Consider the following 19,343-nt stretch of genomic DNA (forward strand, 5'->3'; position numbering starts at 1 on the left):
TGACAAGAATTCATCGACTGGTCGTCAGTGTATGTCTCCAAGCTGTTGTTTGTGTAAATGATGCTTCTTACTCATTTTGTTTCAAACTCGACAGACAAGATTTAAGGCCCGCCGTCGATTTCACAAAACTCTTCCTAACTTAAAGGAACACGTTGCCTTCGATCGGACGAGTTGGTCTATAAAAAGCGTCTGTAACCGTTTTTTATAATTAATGCATATGGTTGGAAACATGTTTTAGAAGTACAATGATCCACACAAGTTTGCCTTGAAATTGCGTGGTTTTTCTTTTACTGTGCGAACTAACAAGGTCGGCCATTTATGGGAGTCAAAAATTTGACTCACATAAATGTGAGTCAAAAATTTGACTCCCATAAATGGCCGACCGTGTTAGTCGACGAGGTAAAAGGAAAACCGTGCAATAACGAGGCATGTTTGTGTGGATCATTGTATTCTACCTTTACAACATCTTTCTACCCACATGCATTTTATAACAAACGGTTACAAACGCTTTTTATATACCAACTCGACCGATCCAAGGCAACGTGTTCCTTTAAGACTAATATTAGGACTTAGGACGAGTCCCAACCCTGCACTGTAGCATGCGGACCTTAAGATTAATCCTAAGTTAAGACGAGTTACTCGTCCTAACTCGAGATAAGACGAGTCCTAACTCTTTGTGAAATCGACCCCTGGTCACACAGTTAGGCCCCGATAACGAGAACGAGAACGAAAACGAGAACGAGAACGATAAAAATGCACGCCCTCGATTGGTTGAATTGCTCCATGCAGAATACGCCCACGCTTAAAAATCAACGAATCAAACGTTTTTTTGTTTTTGTTTTCGTTCTCGTTTTCGTTCTCGTTATCGGGGCCTGCGTGGCCGGACCTTTATTGTTCTGCTTGTTAATTCAATGATATTGAAAGTGTTGACAATAGTGATATTTACTTTGCTCTCATTTTCCTCGGCAGTCGGCATAATGTTAAGAGGTCCGTGGAACAATTATTAAGGTCTACTTTAAATTAAATCATACCGCACAAATCCATGTTTCATCGAAAAACATTATTGCCAAAGATGTCAGTTCCCTTAAGGTACAGACTTTCACGTTATCGTTTTCGTCGTGTGATGATAGCGAAAACGATAACGACGTAAAGAGGAACGCATTATACTGGTTGAATTGCTCCGCGCAGAATACGCGCACGCTTATTCCACCAATCGGGGGCGTGTATGTTAACGTTTTCGTTTACGTTCGGCGTTTTCGTTCTCGTTATCGAGCTAGCCGGGCCTTTAAGAGCATAGAGGAAAAAACTTTAAGATGGAAGAATGCGTCTTGCGTACAGTTTGTCGTAAAAGGGCTGAGCCACGGCCACCATTTCCTTCACTATTTCAGGTGTCTCCTTTATTGACTCGTTGCTGGGTGTTTGATGACCCTTGTTGAAGCATCGACTTTCAAGTACAGTGCTCATCCAGTGAAATTCCTCCTCGGCCTCTCTAACTGACTTCGGCACGATCCAGTTGCTCGGCATTCCTGGCTCCCAAGTTAAGATGGATTCGGAGAAAGGCAGTCCTAGTGCGGAGCAATACTTCTGCAGCATGGTAGCTGGGTGGTTTAAGATGTCGTCTGCGTCTATAATCACGAGCTGTTGGCCCAGGTCTTTCTCTACGTAGTCTGCCATCTCTGCCAGCTCACCGTAGCTGAACCCTTTCTGAGGCAACCATCCCCGGAGGCTTGCGTCCCCCTCATCGCCGGACATTTTCTTGAACAGTCGGTAGTAAGACATGAATGACTTCATGGGCTGTCGGATCAGGAACGAGTGACGGTAGCCCTTTGGGAGGTACTGAAGCCTCCCCATGACGGCGTATGCTAAGTCCTTTATGATGACTGATTGATGACCTTGAAAGTCCTCCTCCAACTTGTTTTTGACCCATGCGTGAGTGTAGTCTACCTCTGGGGGCACCTCGTCTGGCGGTTTCAGGAGACCGTCTGGACCGAAGTGTTCAGCAGTGCCGTAAGGTTCCATCCATGCAACCGAGCCCTCTATGGTGCTGAGGCACTTCATGAAAGCTGTCGACAGCGAACGCGGAGTCGACCAACAGAAAACACGATGCTGAGAAACGGACCCAGCCATTGTCAAGGGTTGGAGAGGTCAGCAGGTTTAACTGCAAAGATGAAAAATACATACACATTACAGTTTAATTTAAAAATTGATAGTGACATTAGTTATTAAAATTCAACAACTTGGGCAATTAAAAAAAGAAAAGATAATATGAAAACGAAGGTCATAGCCTGCTTCCAATGCGCTTAGTTGTGCACCGCTTCTTAGCTGTTCCTACTCGGTGTAAACTGCAGTTATGGTAACCACCAAAAACCAAATCGATTGTAAAAGACCGGGATGGGTTGCTTTGCCGATTTTGTTTTACTGTGGGTGTGTTTATCAAGGTATTGTCAGGCCCTAGTTTATGCTTGTATATTTTGTAATATAGTTTTCATCGACCACTCACAGTTGACATACCGATTTTGTACACAAAGGCGAACAGAGTTCCCACCCCTCCTAACCAAAGCACTGACCCATGTTAAATGACACCCCTATGACGTGTAGCATGGTCCAGCTTTATAGGATATCAGGGCATAATGAGCTGACCAGTGTGTACGATGGACAAATTACAACAACGTCAGCCTGTGTTGACAGCATCCCTTTTCGCGGGGACGAACGGTATACTGCAATATGTATACATGTACTGCAATAATTGAGAAAACACTTCCAATATATGGTTTGATTTTTCCATGATCTGACAGTTTGATTTTGATATTTATGCGGGCGGTGAGAAAACACTTCCAATATATGGTTTGATTTTTCCATGATCTGACAGTTTGATTTTGATATTTATGCGGGCGGTGAAAGGGGATCGTCTACATACCTCAGGTGGGCCTGCATAAAATCGGCAAAGAAGAAAACACAGAGGATTCAGTGCAGCATAGGGTGGGACCTCTTTACTGAATAAGAGCAGCATACAGTGACGACCTACACTGCTTTCTGAGCTGAGCAGGACAACAACAGACACTTGAGGTTTTGCCTACCTACAGGAGTTAAATTAGCCCGAAGTCCCATTAGTCGCAACGCAATAGAAGTGTACCAAAGTATCTTTGACTGTAGCCCTATAGGACTCTTTCTCTGTAGTGCAAAACGAAAGTGTAGGGCCGCCAGGGCTACTTTGAGTGTATACCTTCAGTTCACTATTTAAATGCAGACAACCAGACACAGTGTGCAGAGTCTATAATAACCATGGATGAATAACAATGGTATTCAGTATGGTTGTATGGTTAAAGTGTTCCACATTTCACCTTCAACGATGATTTAATTGACTTCCTTTTTGTTGTTGAACACACCGACCGGCGCGCCGGTGACAAGGTCATGTTTTTTTGTATTACACATTCAAAGCTCTATGCACAAACTGTACCAGTACACACAGTACACAGTAGGCTACGTGTTTATACAGAGAGGCATGGAGTTCTTCCTCCATGAGAGAGGCTACGTAGGCCGGGCCTAAACAAACACTTACACCAGCGCTTGAGAGCGAACTTAATCAGGCTACCGCATCAATAAAGCATCTTGTAGCTTTGTGTTAATTTGGGTAGTTCAAACAAAAGAAATAAAGGTTGTGTACTCCCTAGCCTGTCTCACAAAATATGCTGTTAAGGAACACGTTGCCTTGGATCGGACGAGTTGGTCTATAAAAAAGCGTTTGTAACCGTTTGTTATAAAATGCATATGGTTGGAAAGATAATTTAAAAGTAGAATACAATGATCCACACAAGTTTGCCTCGAAATTGCGTGGTTTTCCTTTTACTGTGCGAACTAACACGGTCGGCCATTTATGGGAGTCAAAAATTTGACTCCCATAAAAAAAATGGCCGACCGTGTTAGTCGACGAGGTAAAAGGAAAACCGTGCAATTTCGAGGCATGTTTGTTTGGATCATTTTATTCTACTTTTACATCATCTTTCTACCCATATGCATATTATAACCAACGCTTTTCAAAGACCAACTCGACCGATCCAAGGCAACGTGTAAATAACACAAATAATACTTTTAGGGGATGGGGGAATTACGCCGGTCCTAAAAGGGGGGCATCCGCATCATGTCTTAGCGACATAATAAAACCTATAAAACAAAAATTATGTTTTACTTCTACCATCGATCACGTTCAAAACTTAAAGCACATAATTATTGCAAGATAGGCCGTATGTAGTTTTTTGGTCAGAAATGGTAAGTTCCCCTCCATTTTCTGTTTTTTTTCTTCTATCAAACAAGTGCTTTTATGAAGCTTCACTACAAATTTTGAGATATTGTATAGTACATGACACTTGTTTTCTGTATGCCTATATGCCTAAAGTGGGACACGTGCACAAAATAGAGCACAACTGATCAGTGAAAAATACAAAACTTTAAAAGCGACATGATCAATGAAGACTGGGGTGTTTTTGTCACACATGGAGCTCCATGGTCACATGGACTGTGTGATAATATAATGGCAAAGGTGGCGCGAATCAGAAATCACGAAACGGCCTGTCCGTTGGTATGTCTACGCTTTAGGCCCCTCGGGCCCCGTACTCATCAGTAACCATAAAAACGGCAAAGTTCAGGCTAGCCCATAGCTCATGGGTTACCCCTTCCACACATTAGAATAATATTGACATTCTAACATTCAATCAAACTGCAGTAAATTACAAAGGAAGAGTTAACAAAATAAAAATTGTAAAATAAAAAATTCTACCACATATAGATAAAGAAAAATCAGAAGCACCCCCCCCCCCAACGAGGGACGCCCCGCCCACACAATATACGGCTCTGATATTTTTTTTTACTCTGATTTGATGTTCAAGTGCGCCCTCAAGAGGCAAATTCGTTTAACATTTGATTGTGATTCACTGAACAGAGAAAATACAGAGAGAGAGCCTGTCGAAGAAGTCAAATTGTAAGTAAGCATTCTTTGCCCATTCAACTTATTACTTGGGAATTTCCAGCTGGGTTAATGCCCATGAATGTCCGGGAGATAGTATGTTAGAGTAGGAGTATTTTATAAGTACAGTTTTTGTACAACAATGACTCTGAGTCTGAGCGACGTCATAATAAATATATATAGGAATAGGACGCTAGAACTTTACTTTTTTAGTTCAGTCGTCGTATTTCCTCCCCTTACCAGTTTTCACGCTATTATGCCTTTTTCTTAGAATTGGGAAAAAAATAATGATGCCTTATATCAACCGATGCCCTAATTACCTTCTTTTGTTAATATGAAGTATGCAAACATATATTAAAACTTGATGGACATTGAAATGTTCACACTACACACCGATCTTCGATGACTTCAACTGGCCCCATTTGTTTTGAGTTTTTCCTGTTTTCACGGCAAACAAGAAAGCGTAGTTTCCCGGTGAAGCCATACATGGAAGAAACATCTACAGTGACTACAAGTGTTCTTTGAGACTCTATGTATTACTCTATAGCCAGCAGTTGTCTTCGTTTTATTTAAAATATTTTTTAATGAAATTTTAAAATTACCATGGTAATTTGCAAAAAATAACAAAAATAAATAATTTAAAAAAAAGTGTGAATAATCATTGGCTTTCAAATCTGATTTTTATTTATTTTTTCCCCCTTTTTTTTCTCTTAAAATGTATAATAAAGAGATAAATAAACAGTGATAATTGAATCAACAAGCTGATCGTTTAAATTTTAATATTAATAATAATATTGATCGGAGGGTTAAAAAAAAAATCTCCAAAAATATTAGAAAATGATATAAGGCACATGTCTTCTTTAAGCCTCTGTATTTTTTTTCCAGAATGCTCAGCAAAATATTCAGTCACATGGTTTGTTCATCATGATTTGTGAATTGAAATAGTGTTTGATGAAACTTTTTCGGTGGGCAAATATTTTTATATGGCCTCAACATTATGACATATTTTTGTACCTTATAGAAATGCCTAAAATACCAAACTTTTTGCATTTATAAGTGCAAATATCCAGTGGAGCCTGACCTGTTTCTAAGTTTTGGCAAGGGAGAGGAGACTCTTTGCTTGGCAAATAAAACCACACAATTTTTATCTAGGGACTGTTTACATCGCGCACAGAGAGGTAAAAGATTTGCCACGATTTTAGGGACACCTCGAAAACGGGACCTCCTACGATATATCCAATCCTTCCTGTTGTGTCATGTGTTTTCAGTAGAATATAGATTAAACATAAACGTTGTTGACATTCAAAAACTAAATGATTTTTTATGATAATTTTGTTTTAAAATTCAGAGGTTGGATGATGTTTCTTTGACTCAAACGTCATTGGATTGATTGTTGGCATAATGCACTAGAGTAGAGTTAGTAGTCAGTAGTGGTAGTGACTTCGGCTGTAGACTAGTGTCGTGATTTATGCAAAAAATTCATCATTTTATAATGAGCATAACGTATTACCTGACATCAAGAAACTTTATTCTCAGCATAATTATTCCTGACAAAATTACAGAATACAGACTGTGACTGTGAGTAAACAACAAAGCTTCTATTATATTACCGGTGGAGCTTGCACAGTCTCGCGGTAAACGGTTATCAAAGTTTGGGTTCGAAAACATGTGAGAGTCGATAACATATGACCCTACCATATATTTAGTATTGTTATTATTGTTAATTGAATCCTAACTTCTTTAAAAAAACTTTTTTTTTCAGGATCGTTTAGAATCTTCAATCAAAAACAATCGAGAATCGGACCGTCCTCTTACGACGAACACGGACTCTGGATATGGACAAGTGAAATAGTACTTAAAGAGTAAGAGGTCACCATTATGGGATAGACAGGATCTGAAAACAGCTTTAAATTGCAAATTATGTTTGGGAAGAAAGGTTTGTTCTGTTTCTCAAGTTGCTGGGACACGTTGGCTCAGATCGGGCGAGTTGGTCTTTGAAAACATTTGAAACTGTTTGTTATGAAGGGTGATGTATTACTATAGATAGATAATTTAAAAGTATAATCTAATGAGCCACACAAATATCCCCGGAATTTGCATGGTTTATCTTTTTACGTCGCGAACAAACATGTTCGGCCATTTTATGTAGTGTTGACTGACAAACGCGATCAGCCGTTTTATTGAGTCAAAATGGCCGACCGTGTTTGTTCTGTCGTAAAAAGAAAACCGTGCAACCGATGCATGTTTTTTGTGGCTCATTATGTTCTACTTTTAAATTATCTGTATAACCATGATGCATTTAATAACAAACAATTTCAAATGCTTTTCAAAGACCAACTCCACAGATCCAAGGCAACATGTTCCTTTATTGTAAAAAGATATTTCAAAAATATTCTCTCTTAAAAAACCCATTTTGAAAATTTTAAGAGAAAAATATTTGATGTGGGTGTTTTTTTATCTCCCTCATATAAAAATCTCAGAAAAATGCAACCCAATTTAAAGGTTTTACACAGGATTGGTAGAGCTGACAAAATAGTCACAGACAGCGCTCATGTTTTAAGTGATGAACTACATGTATATACAAAAAATAATAGACTGTGAAAATCTTGGCGTATGTTGTTTGTGGGAAGCTGAAGTCACTGGCCTTGGGCCTGCGGTCCAAGATAGATTTCAAGCCTCGCTTTCAGTCATGAATTTACTGGCCCAGCTCTAAAATCACTGGTCTCGGGCCTGGATACCTTTAAAGGCCCTGGACACTATTAGTTATTACTCAAAGTAATTGTTAGCATATAAAATTTCTTTGTTTTGAGCAATGAAGAGCTGTTGATAGTATAAAACATTGTGAGAAACGACTCCCTCTGGAGTAACATACATGAAGTTTTTGAGAAAGAAGTAATTTCTCACCAAAATATTTGAATTTAATTCAAGATCTCAGCTGAGGTCTCGAATTTAAGACATCTGAAAGCACACAACTTCTGCGCAAGGAAGTTTTTCTTTCTAGTAGGCCCTATTCTCTTGCATTTTCGACAACCAATTGAGTTTAGATTTTAACAGGTTTGTTATTTTATGCATACATGTATGTTGAGATACACCAAGTTAGAAGACTGGTCTTTGACAATTACCAAAGGTGTCCACTGTCTAAGTGGCAGTGGACAGTGTCCACATTAATTTGTTTGTTGAAGTGTCGTGGCCGAGCGGTTAAGAGCAACAAATCCAAACTCTGGTGTTTCTGATCAGCAGAGTGTGTGTGTGTGAATCCCCATCCATGATTGTAGCCAATGCTTCGTCTTTCGGATTAGACGTAAAGCCGTTGGTCCTGTGTTTTGTGTCACACATGTAAAAGAACCCAGTGCACTTATCGAAAAAGAGAAGGGGTTCGCCCCAGTGTTCCTGGCTGTGGCTGCTGGATGCGCCGTAGCACCTTGTAAACCCTTATAAGGTGCTTCATAATTGGGTCTCAGAATTCGTCACTGCAATAACCTATCTTTCTGAAAGTTTGTATTATATACTCAGCGCCTTCAGTACCTTGTTTGGTAGATACGTGCGCTATTGACCCAATCACCTGACGTCATCATCAGAATAATCTTGGATGTGCCATACTGGTGGGCAATGACACTGCGTTATTCAGTGATGTTCGCATTTTAGGCGACACATCGTTTACACATAGACCCATTGCCAACCAAACTGGTGAGCGTGGCACAGTCGCCGCGTGTGACGTGCATCAAGGGGTCAATATAAGACTTTGATATTATTATTTATTATTATTATTAAGTTTAAGGCACTGAACACATTTGGTAATTGTCAAAGACCAGTCTTCTCACTTGGTGTGACCCAACGTAAGCATAAAATAACAGCCCTGTTAAATTTGAGCTCAATTGGTCATCAAAGTTGTGAGAAAATGATGAAAGAAAAAACACCCTTGTTGGACGAACTAGTGTGCTTTCATAGGAATAAAAGACTTCTGGCTTGAAGTTTTATTATTTTAGTGAGAAATTACCTTTTTCTCAAAATCTATGCTACATCAGAGGGAACCGTTTCCCACAATGTTTTATACTATCAACAGCTCTCCAATGCTTGTTACCATGTCAGTTTTTATGTTCATATTTGTTTTGAGTAATTACCAAACCTTTAACCATGATTAGCGTATTTATCCTCCTTAGGTGCCATAGATGAGATGGAGGCAGCTAAGCTGGCGTCCCTCAAACACTACCTCAGCAGAGAGCTTTCTACATCCATCAAAAAGGTAATCAAACGGGCCTGTATGCTTCGTTTTTTAAAGGCAGTGGACACTATTGGTAATGATCAAAGACTAGCCTTCACAGTTGGTGTATCTCAACAAGAAGCATAAAATAACAAATCTGTGAAAATTTAGGCTCAATCGGTCATCGAACTTGCGAGATAATAATGAAAGAAAAAATACCCTTTTCACACGAAGTTGTGTGCATTTAGATGGTTGATTTTGAGACCTCAAGTTCTAAATCTGAGGTCTCAAAATCAAATTCGTGGAAAATTACTTCTTTCCTCGAAAACTATGGCACTTCAGAGGGAGTAGTTTTTCACAATGTTTTATACCGTCAACCTCTCCCCATTACCGGTACTCGTCGCCGAGAAAGGTTTTATGGTATTAATTATTTTGAGTAATTACCAATAGTGTCCACTGCCTTTAAAGGGCAAGGGCACCAAGGCATTTTCTCCTTGGTAAGGGGCACCCTACATGTATGAGGAAATTGTAAATTTCTACTGGAGCATAGACGAGGACAACAAGGCAATGACCGGGGGGTTCGAGACAATCGCCTTTGTTACCTCCGTAAAGTATCAGGCCTGAGCAGGGAAGGTTATTTTAAAGAGCACTAAGAGTCTTATCATGTGGACAACTTTTGAAGGGGCACTAAGGCCAAGACACGGGCAACCATAAGCCATGACCTCTGTGACATTCAAGACCATAATCAAAAACGTGTTCAAGAGAACAGTTTTTAGTTTATTTTGAAGTTTAGATATCGCTTTAATATTTTTATTATAAATGTCTTCATATTTCATGTGTACAAAATGGACTTGTCTTAAACAACCAGTGATTTTTAAGTAGGATTGGAAACTTTGCATGGTGGAAATAAGATATAGAAGAGTTTGCGGTAACACCATGTAATAACAATCTCTAAATGAGTTGGGGTGGTTCTGAAAAGAACCGTTGGATTAACTCGACGTTTCGATCAGTATGCTCTGATCGTCTTCTGGAGAATGCTGGACTCTGATGCTGCATGCTGCTTAAGTACTGGACGGCGGATCAGCGGTGATGCACGAAGGCGGGAAATAGAGGCGGGAAGTGAACTCGATGATGCGTGGTGAAACCTGTTGTGGAGCCTTGGGTGGTGTGTGGGGGGTGTGTGCTCACTGAACCGTGTCAGTAGGAACAAGCACAGGGGATAGTGAGGGTGTGGGGCCTAGGTGACTGAGGGTATAGATGACCCAAAGCAGTCTAAAGGTTGGGGCCTAGGGGGTGACCGTGGATATAGAAGATCCATTGGTCGGGAGAAGGGGGAGCCAGATGTCGCTGATGTGGAAGCCGATGTCTTGGGGTACGGTGTCATGCTTGTGGATCTCTATGGCCTCTCTGATGCGTCTAGGGTGCCACGCCTGGATTGGAGCGATGATTTCTGCTGCTTCCCAGTTCACTCGGTGGTCAGTGATGTGGGAATGCTTGACAATGGCGGATTTATCGAAGTCCCCCCTCCTTCCGTGTGCTCGGTTTTCCTAAAGTCTAGTGGGAAGGTTACGCCCGGTTTCCCCGACATAAACCTTACCACATTCGCATAGAATGCGATAGACTCCGGCACGGGTGGAGGGGTCCTTCTTGTCCTTGTGTGATTGGAGAGAGCCATGGAGTTTCTTCAGGGCGGAGTGATACACCTTGATTCCTGCTTCCTTGAAGATGCGTTGGAGGCGATGAGAGGGGGGACCTAGGTATAGTAAACTAACTGTGGGTTTGTGTGTTTGACCTTGGGTATAAGAGACCCTTTGGTCGGGGGGGACGGGCTTGCTAGTCTTGACTTGCTTGGCGTTGTATCCATTCCGCTGTAGAGAAGTGGTGATGTGCTGCAACTCCTGCTGGAGGCTATCCAGATCACAAATGGTATAAGCCCGTTGAACCAGCGCACGGTTGACTGACGACTTGATAGCTGGATGATGGAAAGAACGCTGATGTAGGTAACGGTTGGTGTGGGTGGGCTTCCGGTAAATGCTGTGATGAAGGGTGCCGTCTTGGTTTCTTGTGATGAGAACATCCAGAAAGGGTAACTTACCGGAATGATTTTTACAAACGTTCCCAAAACCTTCAAAAATGATTTTCCCAGAACAAATTGAGTTAGGACCTTGTTGCACTGATGATGAGACGATGACACATTTGTGTGCTTTTGTTATCCTTTCGCTAACGTTTACATTCATTTGTTTTAGTAAAGTACTTATTTTAATTTCAGCTCCAGAAGGATCACATATCATCAGATTCAGCGATACGAAGGTAAGACATAAAAAAACCTTGGCTATTTTCACAGTATTCGAATTGGCCTCTTGTCCAGATGTATAGGCATTCCGGTCTTATTTCATGGCTCTGCTTTGGCAGTGGGTTTTTTAGTTGCATTACCAGAAAGGTACTGTGGCGAATCCCGTCCGGTAGGCACCAGCACAGGGTGAGTGGCAATCCTGCTGGTACTAGGGGTGAGGTCGTTGGAGACCATATATCGCCTGTGATTAAATGTGGGGGAGGGGGGTCAAGAATACAATGGTTAAGTGCAGTAATTACTGATTCCAAATAGTGTAAGGTTATCCTCTGTTCCTTATAAATGGAAATCACTTAAGGTACTTAAAATATGCCTTAAGGGCCTGATGAGATCCCGGATTCCAGAACAAGCTATACAATGCACTTAAGAACACGACCTCCTTACGGGAATTGATAAGAACGCCTCTGCTGGTTCCAACACTCGCAACAATTAAATACAAGCAATAACACCTACCCAACGGTTACACAACTGGCAGTGACACTACGGAACACACAGACTCCAGATCACTTTGACAGCCCTGCTGCCATGGAAACTGATGCTTTCCTAAAGACGTCGCTCCGCCTAGCTGCTTCCTGCCATTAGCTATCTGTCCGCCTCCAAAACAAGTGCTTCCTATCCACTGCCCAGTCTGCAACTGCCAAAATCACGCTCTATGCCTGAGGCAGCAGCGTGTTCCTCATAATGCCCCTGGGCAGGTAGCGTACATGCCCCCGCCAAAAGCGCCTATTCGCGCATTAAGGGCGCCTACTCTGGCGCTATGCGTGGAGCACCACCATGTGGTACTATTTCGTTATTGTACAATTCTAACTACTATTGCTTATATACAGATAATAATCATCAAACATTTGTCCATGCACAGTGGTGAAACTGCAAACAAAATCTGCAATCTGGTTGAGGCAGTCTTTCTCCACGACCTCAAGGAGTCTTACAGTAGTAAGGTATAATAAGACTATAATAATAGATTTTTTTAATTACGTTCAACCCAAACCTTGTGGTTTATAGCTTACTAATATAATATCAATGAAAGTTAGGAAACTAATTTTGTAAAAAAGGAGGCTTGGATATTTTACACTAGTGTACGTGTTCCCCAAAGCGACTTAAGCTGTGTTCGCATTGGACTAATGTTTTACCGAGACAGTGGTTATCATTCCAAAAGGGGAAACTTACCAGGGTCAGCACTTGGATTAATGACGTGGGTTAACTAACCGACACGATCGGTAAAATACACTCGAACTAACTTAAGACAAACACAAGAGGGCGCTATCGCAGTGACCTTTGATGAGGGTGCATGACACTGAAATGAGTGGAACAGAGCTTCCGTCAGTGTGTAGACAATGCATGTGTACATTGTGTCATCCCACAATCACGTGGCGTGAGGGGTAGATCGGGGGACCGGATGTGGTTTGCTACCCTGATCGTGCTCGCACTGGACTTTTTAGCTCGGTTAAACTGACCTGGTCAATTTAACCGTGAACTCGTTGGTCGGTTAAACTACCCATTCGGGTCAGGTAAGTTACCTGGGAGGGAAACTTCCTGGGCTGTTCGCATTGGACTTAAAATGGGTAAGTTACCCATTTGCTCGGTTAGTTTACCCAAATTAAGTCCGATGCGAACAGGTCTTTAGAAATCAATTTATGCCTTACTCTTGTTTTATTGTTGACATTATAATATCATATTTTGCAATGTAGACACCGTGGCCTTTTTTGGTGAAGTTTACCCACAAGGATGTGGTCTCACAGCTCAAGGGGCTCCGGCTGATCAGCACAGAGATCGGTTACTGTCGGGTGAGTTGCAAAGAGTTATTTTGTGTTAAGCTACTTTGTTATACTTTTCTATAATATTCAACAGAGGTGTAGGATATTATCAGACTGAAAGTCAACGTTTTAAACACAAATACAAGCCCACCAAACTTGTCCAGTCAATACTTTACTTCTGCGGTCCAGTGGTCATTTTAAAGATGATTCTTGATGTTTATTAAAGACACTGGACCCTATTGGTAAGGACCAGTCTTGGTGTATCTCAACATATGCATAAAATAACAAACCTGTGAAAATTTGAGCTCAATCGGTCGTCGAAGTTGCAAGATAATAATGAAAGAAAAAAACACCCTTGTCACATAGCATGAAGTTGTGTGCTTTCAGATGCTTGATACGGGACCTCAAATTCTAAATCTTAGGTCTCTAAATCAAATTCGTGGAAGATTACTTCTTTCCCGAAAACTACGTTCCTTCAGAGGGAGCTGTTTTTCACAATGTTTTATACTATCAGCAGCTCCCCATTAACTTGTTTATACCAAGTACGGTTTTACGCTATAATTATTTTGAGTATTTACCAATAGTGTCCACTGCCTGATTGAAGCAGCTCTATATGAAATTTTGAGCGAGGTGGTGGAAACTCCAATCTGTAAATTTCTTCGTCTTTTTTTCCTCCTGTGTTTTCTGTCAGGCATGGGTAAGACTTGCTCTAAATGATGGGTTACTGGATAGCTACATGGACGCCATACTGTCAGATGGGAGAACTATACAGAGTTACTACAAACGTACATCGTTCTTAAGAGACACTGAAGAACCTCATATTATGAAGAATTATCTGCAAGGTAAGATGAAGCTCACCGCCTGAGCTAAGGTGTCATAGAGCTCCTTATTAAAGGGTTTGGGTACTACATGTATTTGTTGGACACAAAACAAAATGTCCACAGATTTACTTCAAGCTTACATGGTTAAAGACAGTGGACACTATTGGTAATTGTCAAAGACCAGTCTTCTCACTTGGTGTATCTCAACATACACATAAAATAATCAACCTGTGAAAATTTGAGCTCAATCGGTCGTCAAAGTTGCGAGATAATAATGAAAGAAAAAATACCCTTGTCACACGAAGTTGTGTGCTTTCAGATGCTTGATTTCGAGACCTCAAATTTTAAACTTGAGGTCTCGAAATCAAATCCGTGGAAAATTACTTCTTTCTCGAAAACTACGTCACTTCAGAGGGAGCCGTTTCTCACAATGTTTTTTACCATCAACCTCTCCCCATTGCTCGTCACCAAGAAAGGTTTTATGCTAAGAATTATTTTGACTAATTACCAATAGTGTCCACTGCCTTTAAAGATAGTGATGGTAGAAAGCTTTTGTAAAGTATTACAGGGCTCGAATTTGGGGAAAAAATCCACAAGACCGCAGGGCTTGTTGCTCAGAATTTTTACTGGACCGGAAGATTTTCTACAAGACCAAAATTTTATTAGGAAAAAAAAAGTTAACACGATAGAACAGCAGGCCTTTTTCATCCCTTAGGAGGCTTTTTTTTTGCTGTGAAACCCAATCAATAAAATTCCATATACCTACTTCACGTCATTCTCGCTGCCTCAAAAAAAAAAAATTCTGATTTGACAGGCAAATCACTTACAAAACACTGCAACGTGCAGCATTCATAAAAAGATCGTCATAAAAAAAGATTGACCAAAAATTTGACAGCAGTAGTCAGAAGCTCATCACTGTTGGTAGCCATACTAAGCAAGACGTTTGGCAACAAGACCTTACTTTTAATCCATGCAACACAGGGATGTGCGGTATTGCAACCAGACCTTCTTAATGCAAATTCAACACTCCTTTGTAAGGTAACAGACTTTACACATGGTCAGTGGTAAACAAACATCGCTGTACTAAGGTGTGCCGCCGCGCCGGGTACCAACACATCACTCCCTCGTCCCCGCTCGCTCACTCCTCGGGTGCATAAACATAAATGGTTTGAGACTAGATGTACAAGGTGTGGGCATGAGTAAACTGAATGGAAAACTTGTATGCAGCCTGATGCACGTGGAAAAAAGGACGGATTGACGTTCCGCAAGCGTGCTCAGAACACTGATTTGACGACAAGTAAAACAAAAACTTTTATTTTAAATGAGATTGAAATACATTTTTTAATGAAAGATAATATATTTCATATAATTATTTGAAATAGTAACTAGATTAGTATGCATAAAAAAAACACAAGACCGCCGGACTTGTTCGGCATAAAGTTTACTAGACCGAAGCTAAAATCACTGGCCTCGGGCCTGCGGTCCAGCGTGAAATTCGAGCCCTGTATTACTTGCTGAGGTGCAGAGTTTTTAAGAAACGAGTAAACGGACATCAACCCTCAGAAATCTTGTTTATTTGTAAGAGTCAAATGTTTTTGGGTGATAAATTATCCAGTTATTCTAAAAAATAGTTTATACTGTCAACTTTTTGTGGATTTGAAGTAGCAACAAAAATACTTCAGGCATCAAAAAATAAAATAATTCTGAACACTTTTTTTTAACAGTTTTTCTGCTTTAAAGTAGGCCTAATGTTTCTTTTTATGTTTTCATATTTGTTTACATTTTTTTACAAATATGTGTTTGTAGTTGTTATTGTTGTTTACCGGTTGGCCAAAGTGCAGATACTGTTGATAATAATCTGATAAGAGATAAGTCCTTGATCCAGACTTAATCCGAGATATCAAAAACCTTGGACGGCTGACACAAATGGCTGAGATTGGTTAGGAGATGGGCTGTCGGTTATAATGCCCAATATTTCATTTAAAGCTACAATTAGTTTTAATAATAAAAAAGTAATTATATAGGGGCAAAATTCATTTTAAAAAAAGGAAAGCTAAATAAGTAAGGTTTGCAGTGACACCATGTAAATATCTTGTTTGTGAGTAGTGTTGGCTTTGAGAACCGGTTCTTCTCTTGGGGAAAAAACAAGCTCAAAGGTGCTTTACAAAAAAGCTAAAAGCCTTTTTAAGATTTTCTTTCGACATTATCAGGTAAATGGGACTTTGATTGCATGAAACAGCAGTGATTTACAGGCAGCAATGTAAAGCAATGAACTGGCTAGTTGGACCTGTTATAGCTCCTTGGTCGGACTACTTGGTGAGACTTTTGTCTGGTACTCAGTACAGCTGGCATTTGGCTAGCAGACCACTTTAAAATCTAGATAGAGATTAAAGACACTGGACACCATTGGTTATTGTCAAAGACCAGTCTTCACGCTTGGTGTATCTCAACATGTGCATAAAAAACAAAACTGTGAAAATTTTAACTCAATCGGTCGTCACATTTGCGAGGTAATAATGAAAGAAAAAACACCCATGTCACACAAAGTTGTGTGATTTCAGATGCTTGATTTCAGGACCTCAAAATCTAATGCTAAAGTCCCGAAAATCAAATTTGTGGAAAATTACTTCTTTCTCGAAAACTATGTTACTTCAGAGGGAGCCGTGTATCACAATGTTTTGTACTATCAGCTCCCTATGACTCAATACCAAGTTAGTTTTTATGCCAAAAATTATTTTGAGTAATTACCAATAGTGTCCAGTGCCTTTAAGTGTACACAAGTCTACATGCTGTCAATCAACAAGTGTGTGTGTTTTTCTGTCAATGGATACATGAAATTTCAGGGTCATTGTTTACATTGGCATAATTACAAGATCATTGTTTTCATCGCGCAAAGTTCAATGTCAATGCATAGCAGATCACATTGATGCGTAGTTCCATCCCTGACTTGCGTCAAATAACTCTTAGGGGTAATGTTGTATTAACGGTCTGGTGAATACAGGTCTGGTATATGGGTAAAACCAAAAATGAATATTCTTGGTCCCCGATGCAAATTTTAAGGGTCTGGGCACTTTTTTGTAGGACACAAAACACAATGTCCGGAGATTTACATCAAAACCACACAGTTTGAAGATAATGACGGTAGAAAGCTTCCCTTATAAATATTACTTGCTGAGGTGCTGTAGTTTTTGAGAAATGAGTTAAACAGGCCATTAAAATAACGTTTATCTCAGGAGACGAATATTATTTTAGCTTGAAAATGTATTTTCTTGACATTGGTTTACTTATTTCTCAAAAACTACAGAACCTCAGCAAGTAATATTTTAAGGGAAGCCTCATACCATCATTATCTTCAAACGTTGTAAGTTTAATGTAAATTTGTGGACATTGTGTTTTGTGTTACAAAAAGTACCCAAACATCTTTCACCTTAAACATCTTTTAGGTCTGGTGAACTTCACCTTCCAGTTGTCATTCAACTCATCTCTGCTCAATGTTTGGGGAGCAGCGCCTCTTATCATTGCTGGATCGTGGGACGAACCCAGAGAAAGGAATCTCAGTAATCCAAACGCATCCAGGAAGATTGTCACAGGTAAGCAGGAAAAAGAATTACATTAAAGACACTGGACACTATTGGTAATTGTCAAAGACCAGTCTTCTCACGTGGTGTATCTCAATATATGCACAAAATAACAAACCTGTGAAAATTTTAACTCAATTGGTCGCCGAAGTTGTGAGATAATAATGTAAGAAAAAACACCTTTATCACACAAAGTTGTGTGCTTTCAGATGCTCTACTTCGGGACCTCGGAACGTAATTCTGAGGTCTCGAAATCGTATTCTTGGAAAATTACTTCTTTCTCAAAAACTACGTTACTTCAGAGGGAGCTATTTCTCACAATGTTTTAAACTATCAACAGCTCTCCATTGCTTGTTACCAAGTTAGCTTTTCTGCTAACAATTATTTGGGGAAATTGCCAATAGTGTCCACTGCCTTTAATACAAAATGTGTCAATTCTGTGAGACAAAGATACAACTTGGAATATATTACTTTTACTGAACCATTAAACAAGTTTACTTCTACAGAACAACTTCTACATCAATGTCTTACAGGACCAATAAAACAAGTTGTATCACTTCTGCAGACAAAGAAACAACTTTTATATGTGTCACTCAGAACAAAAAAAATCTTGAACCAGGTTCTACAGAAGATACATTTTGTAGTTTGTGTATCACTTGTACAGGACAAAGAAAAAAGTCCTGATGTATTACTTCTAACGCAACATCATTATATGCAAATGTTTTCTTTAGCATTAAGGTACGCAGGGTGTTCAAGTTAATTACTATACCTCATATGTACATATTCATGACCAAGAGTCCGATTGGTCCATTCATCGTCATGTGCCTTGCTAATTACCAAGCACAGACGTAAGTATTCACGCAAGTGGTAAATTTGCATGACAAGTAATCATAATAATATTGAACCATTTTTATAGAGCGCATATCACAATCACAGAGAAGTCCCTATGCGCTTAGAGATGAAAACACAAGAGAAGCAAAAGTTAATAGAGATTTGAAGTAAATACAAAAGCAAAATTAAAGTACTGAAGGCTATTGCAAAAATAAATGTGTTTTTAACTTTGTCTTAAATAAATTCACTGTTTGAGCTTGTTTTGTGGTGTCCGGGAGACTATTCCATAATTCTGCTGCTCCCCGGGTGCTATTCTACTTGTCATGCGCTCTACGATCGTGGTACTGTTGTACACACGCACGCACAAAGCGACATCCGTCGCATGAACAAACTTATCATGGTTCATTTTATTTCACAGTCGTAATTTTGCCTTGCTCCAAACAACTGAATTATGTATGAAGTTTAGTAAAACAAATATAAAATTTTTTTCTTTTCAGGTGACTATAGTCGATAAGAGCTCCCCTCGATATTGCAAGTTGACAAACTAGGTTCCTCGGCTTTGCCTCAGGAACTAGTTTGACAACTTCCAATACCTTAGGGAGCTAATATAGACTAGTAACTTTAATGTTTGACTCCATTTTCTTTTTTGACGGAAAAATGTAGGGAGTTGTGGCGTTCTGTGGCCTAGCGGATAAAAGCACCAAACTCAAGCTCTGGCGTTTCTGATCAGCAGAGTGTGGGTTCGAGTCCCAGCCGTGTCATTAAGCAAGACACTTAACCGTGACGCTTCATCCTTTGGATGTGGTGTAAAGCCATTGGTCCTGCGTGTTGTGTAACCCACGTAAAAT

The 19,343-nt window shown here is 40.0% G+C and overlaps 2 protein-coding genes across 4 annotated transcripts in view; one reads left to right on the forward strand and one right to left on the reverse strand.

The window, feature by feature from the left end:
- Positions 1-814: 814 nt before the first annotated feature.
- On the reverse strand, positions 815-3,414 carry LOC117302429 (branched-chain-amino-acid aminotransferase-like protein 2). Its single transcript, XM_033786372.1, has 2 exons — positions 2,918-3,414; positions 815-2,158 (listed from the first exon to the last, which is right to left on the reverse strand). Exon 2 carries the CDS (start codon positions 2,125-2,127, stop codon positions 1,309-1,311), a length of 819 nt encoding a protein of 272 aa, XP_033642263.1. The 5' UTR covers positions 2,128-2,158; positions 2,918-3,414; the 3' UTR covers positions 815-1,308.
- Positions 3,415-4,926: 1,512 nt separating this feature from the next.
- Positions 4,927-19,343, forward strand: part of LOC117302516 — a 28,080-nt gene continuing 13,663 nt past the window's right edge. For all 3 annotated transcript variants that reach the window (XM_033786483.1, XM_033786484.1, XM_033786485.1), the window contains exons 1-8: positions 4,927-4,975; positions 6,723-6,896; positions 9,121-9,203; positions 11,431-11,471; positions 12,371-12,449; positions 13,200-13,295; positions 13,957-14,107; positions 17,530-17,676. In XM_033786483.1, coding sequence (XP_033642374.1) covers positions 6,881-6,896; positions 9,121-9,203; positions 11,431-11,471; positions 12,371-12,449; positions 13,200-13,295; positions 13,957-14,107; positions 17,530-17,676 — 613 coding nt within the window. In that variant the 5' untranslated portion in view covers positions 4,927-4,975; positions 6,723-6,880. The remainder of the gene's footprint in view (positions 4,976-6,722; positions 6,897-9,120; positions 9,204-11,430; positions 11,472-12,370; positions 12,450-13,199; positions 13,296-13,956; positions 14,108-17,529; positions 17,677-19,343) is intronic.

The sequence above is a fragment of the Asterias rubens genome, chromosome 18 (genome assembly GCF_902459465.1).
Source record: "Asterias rubens chromosome 18, eAstRub1.3, whole genome shotgun sequence".
In the NCBI taxonomy this organism is placed as follows: domain Eukaryota; kingdom Metazoa; phylum Echinodermata; class Asteroidea; order Forcipulatida; family Asteriidae; genus Asterias; species Asterias rubens.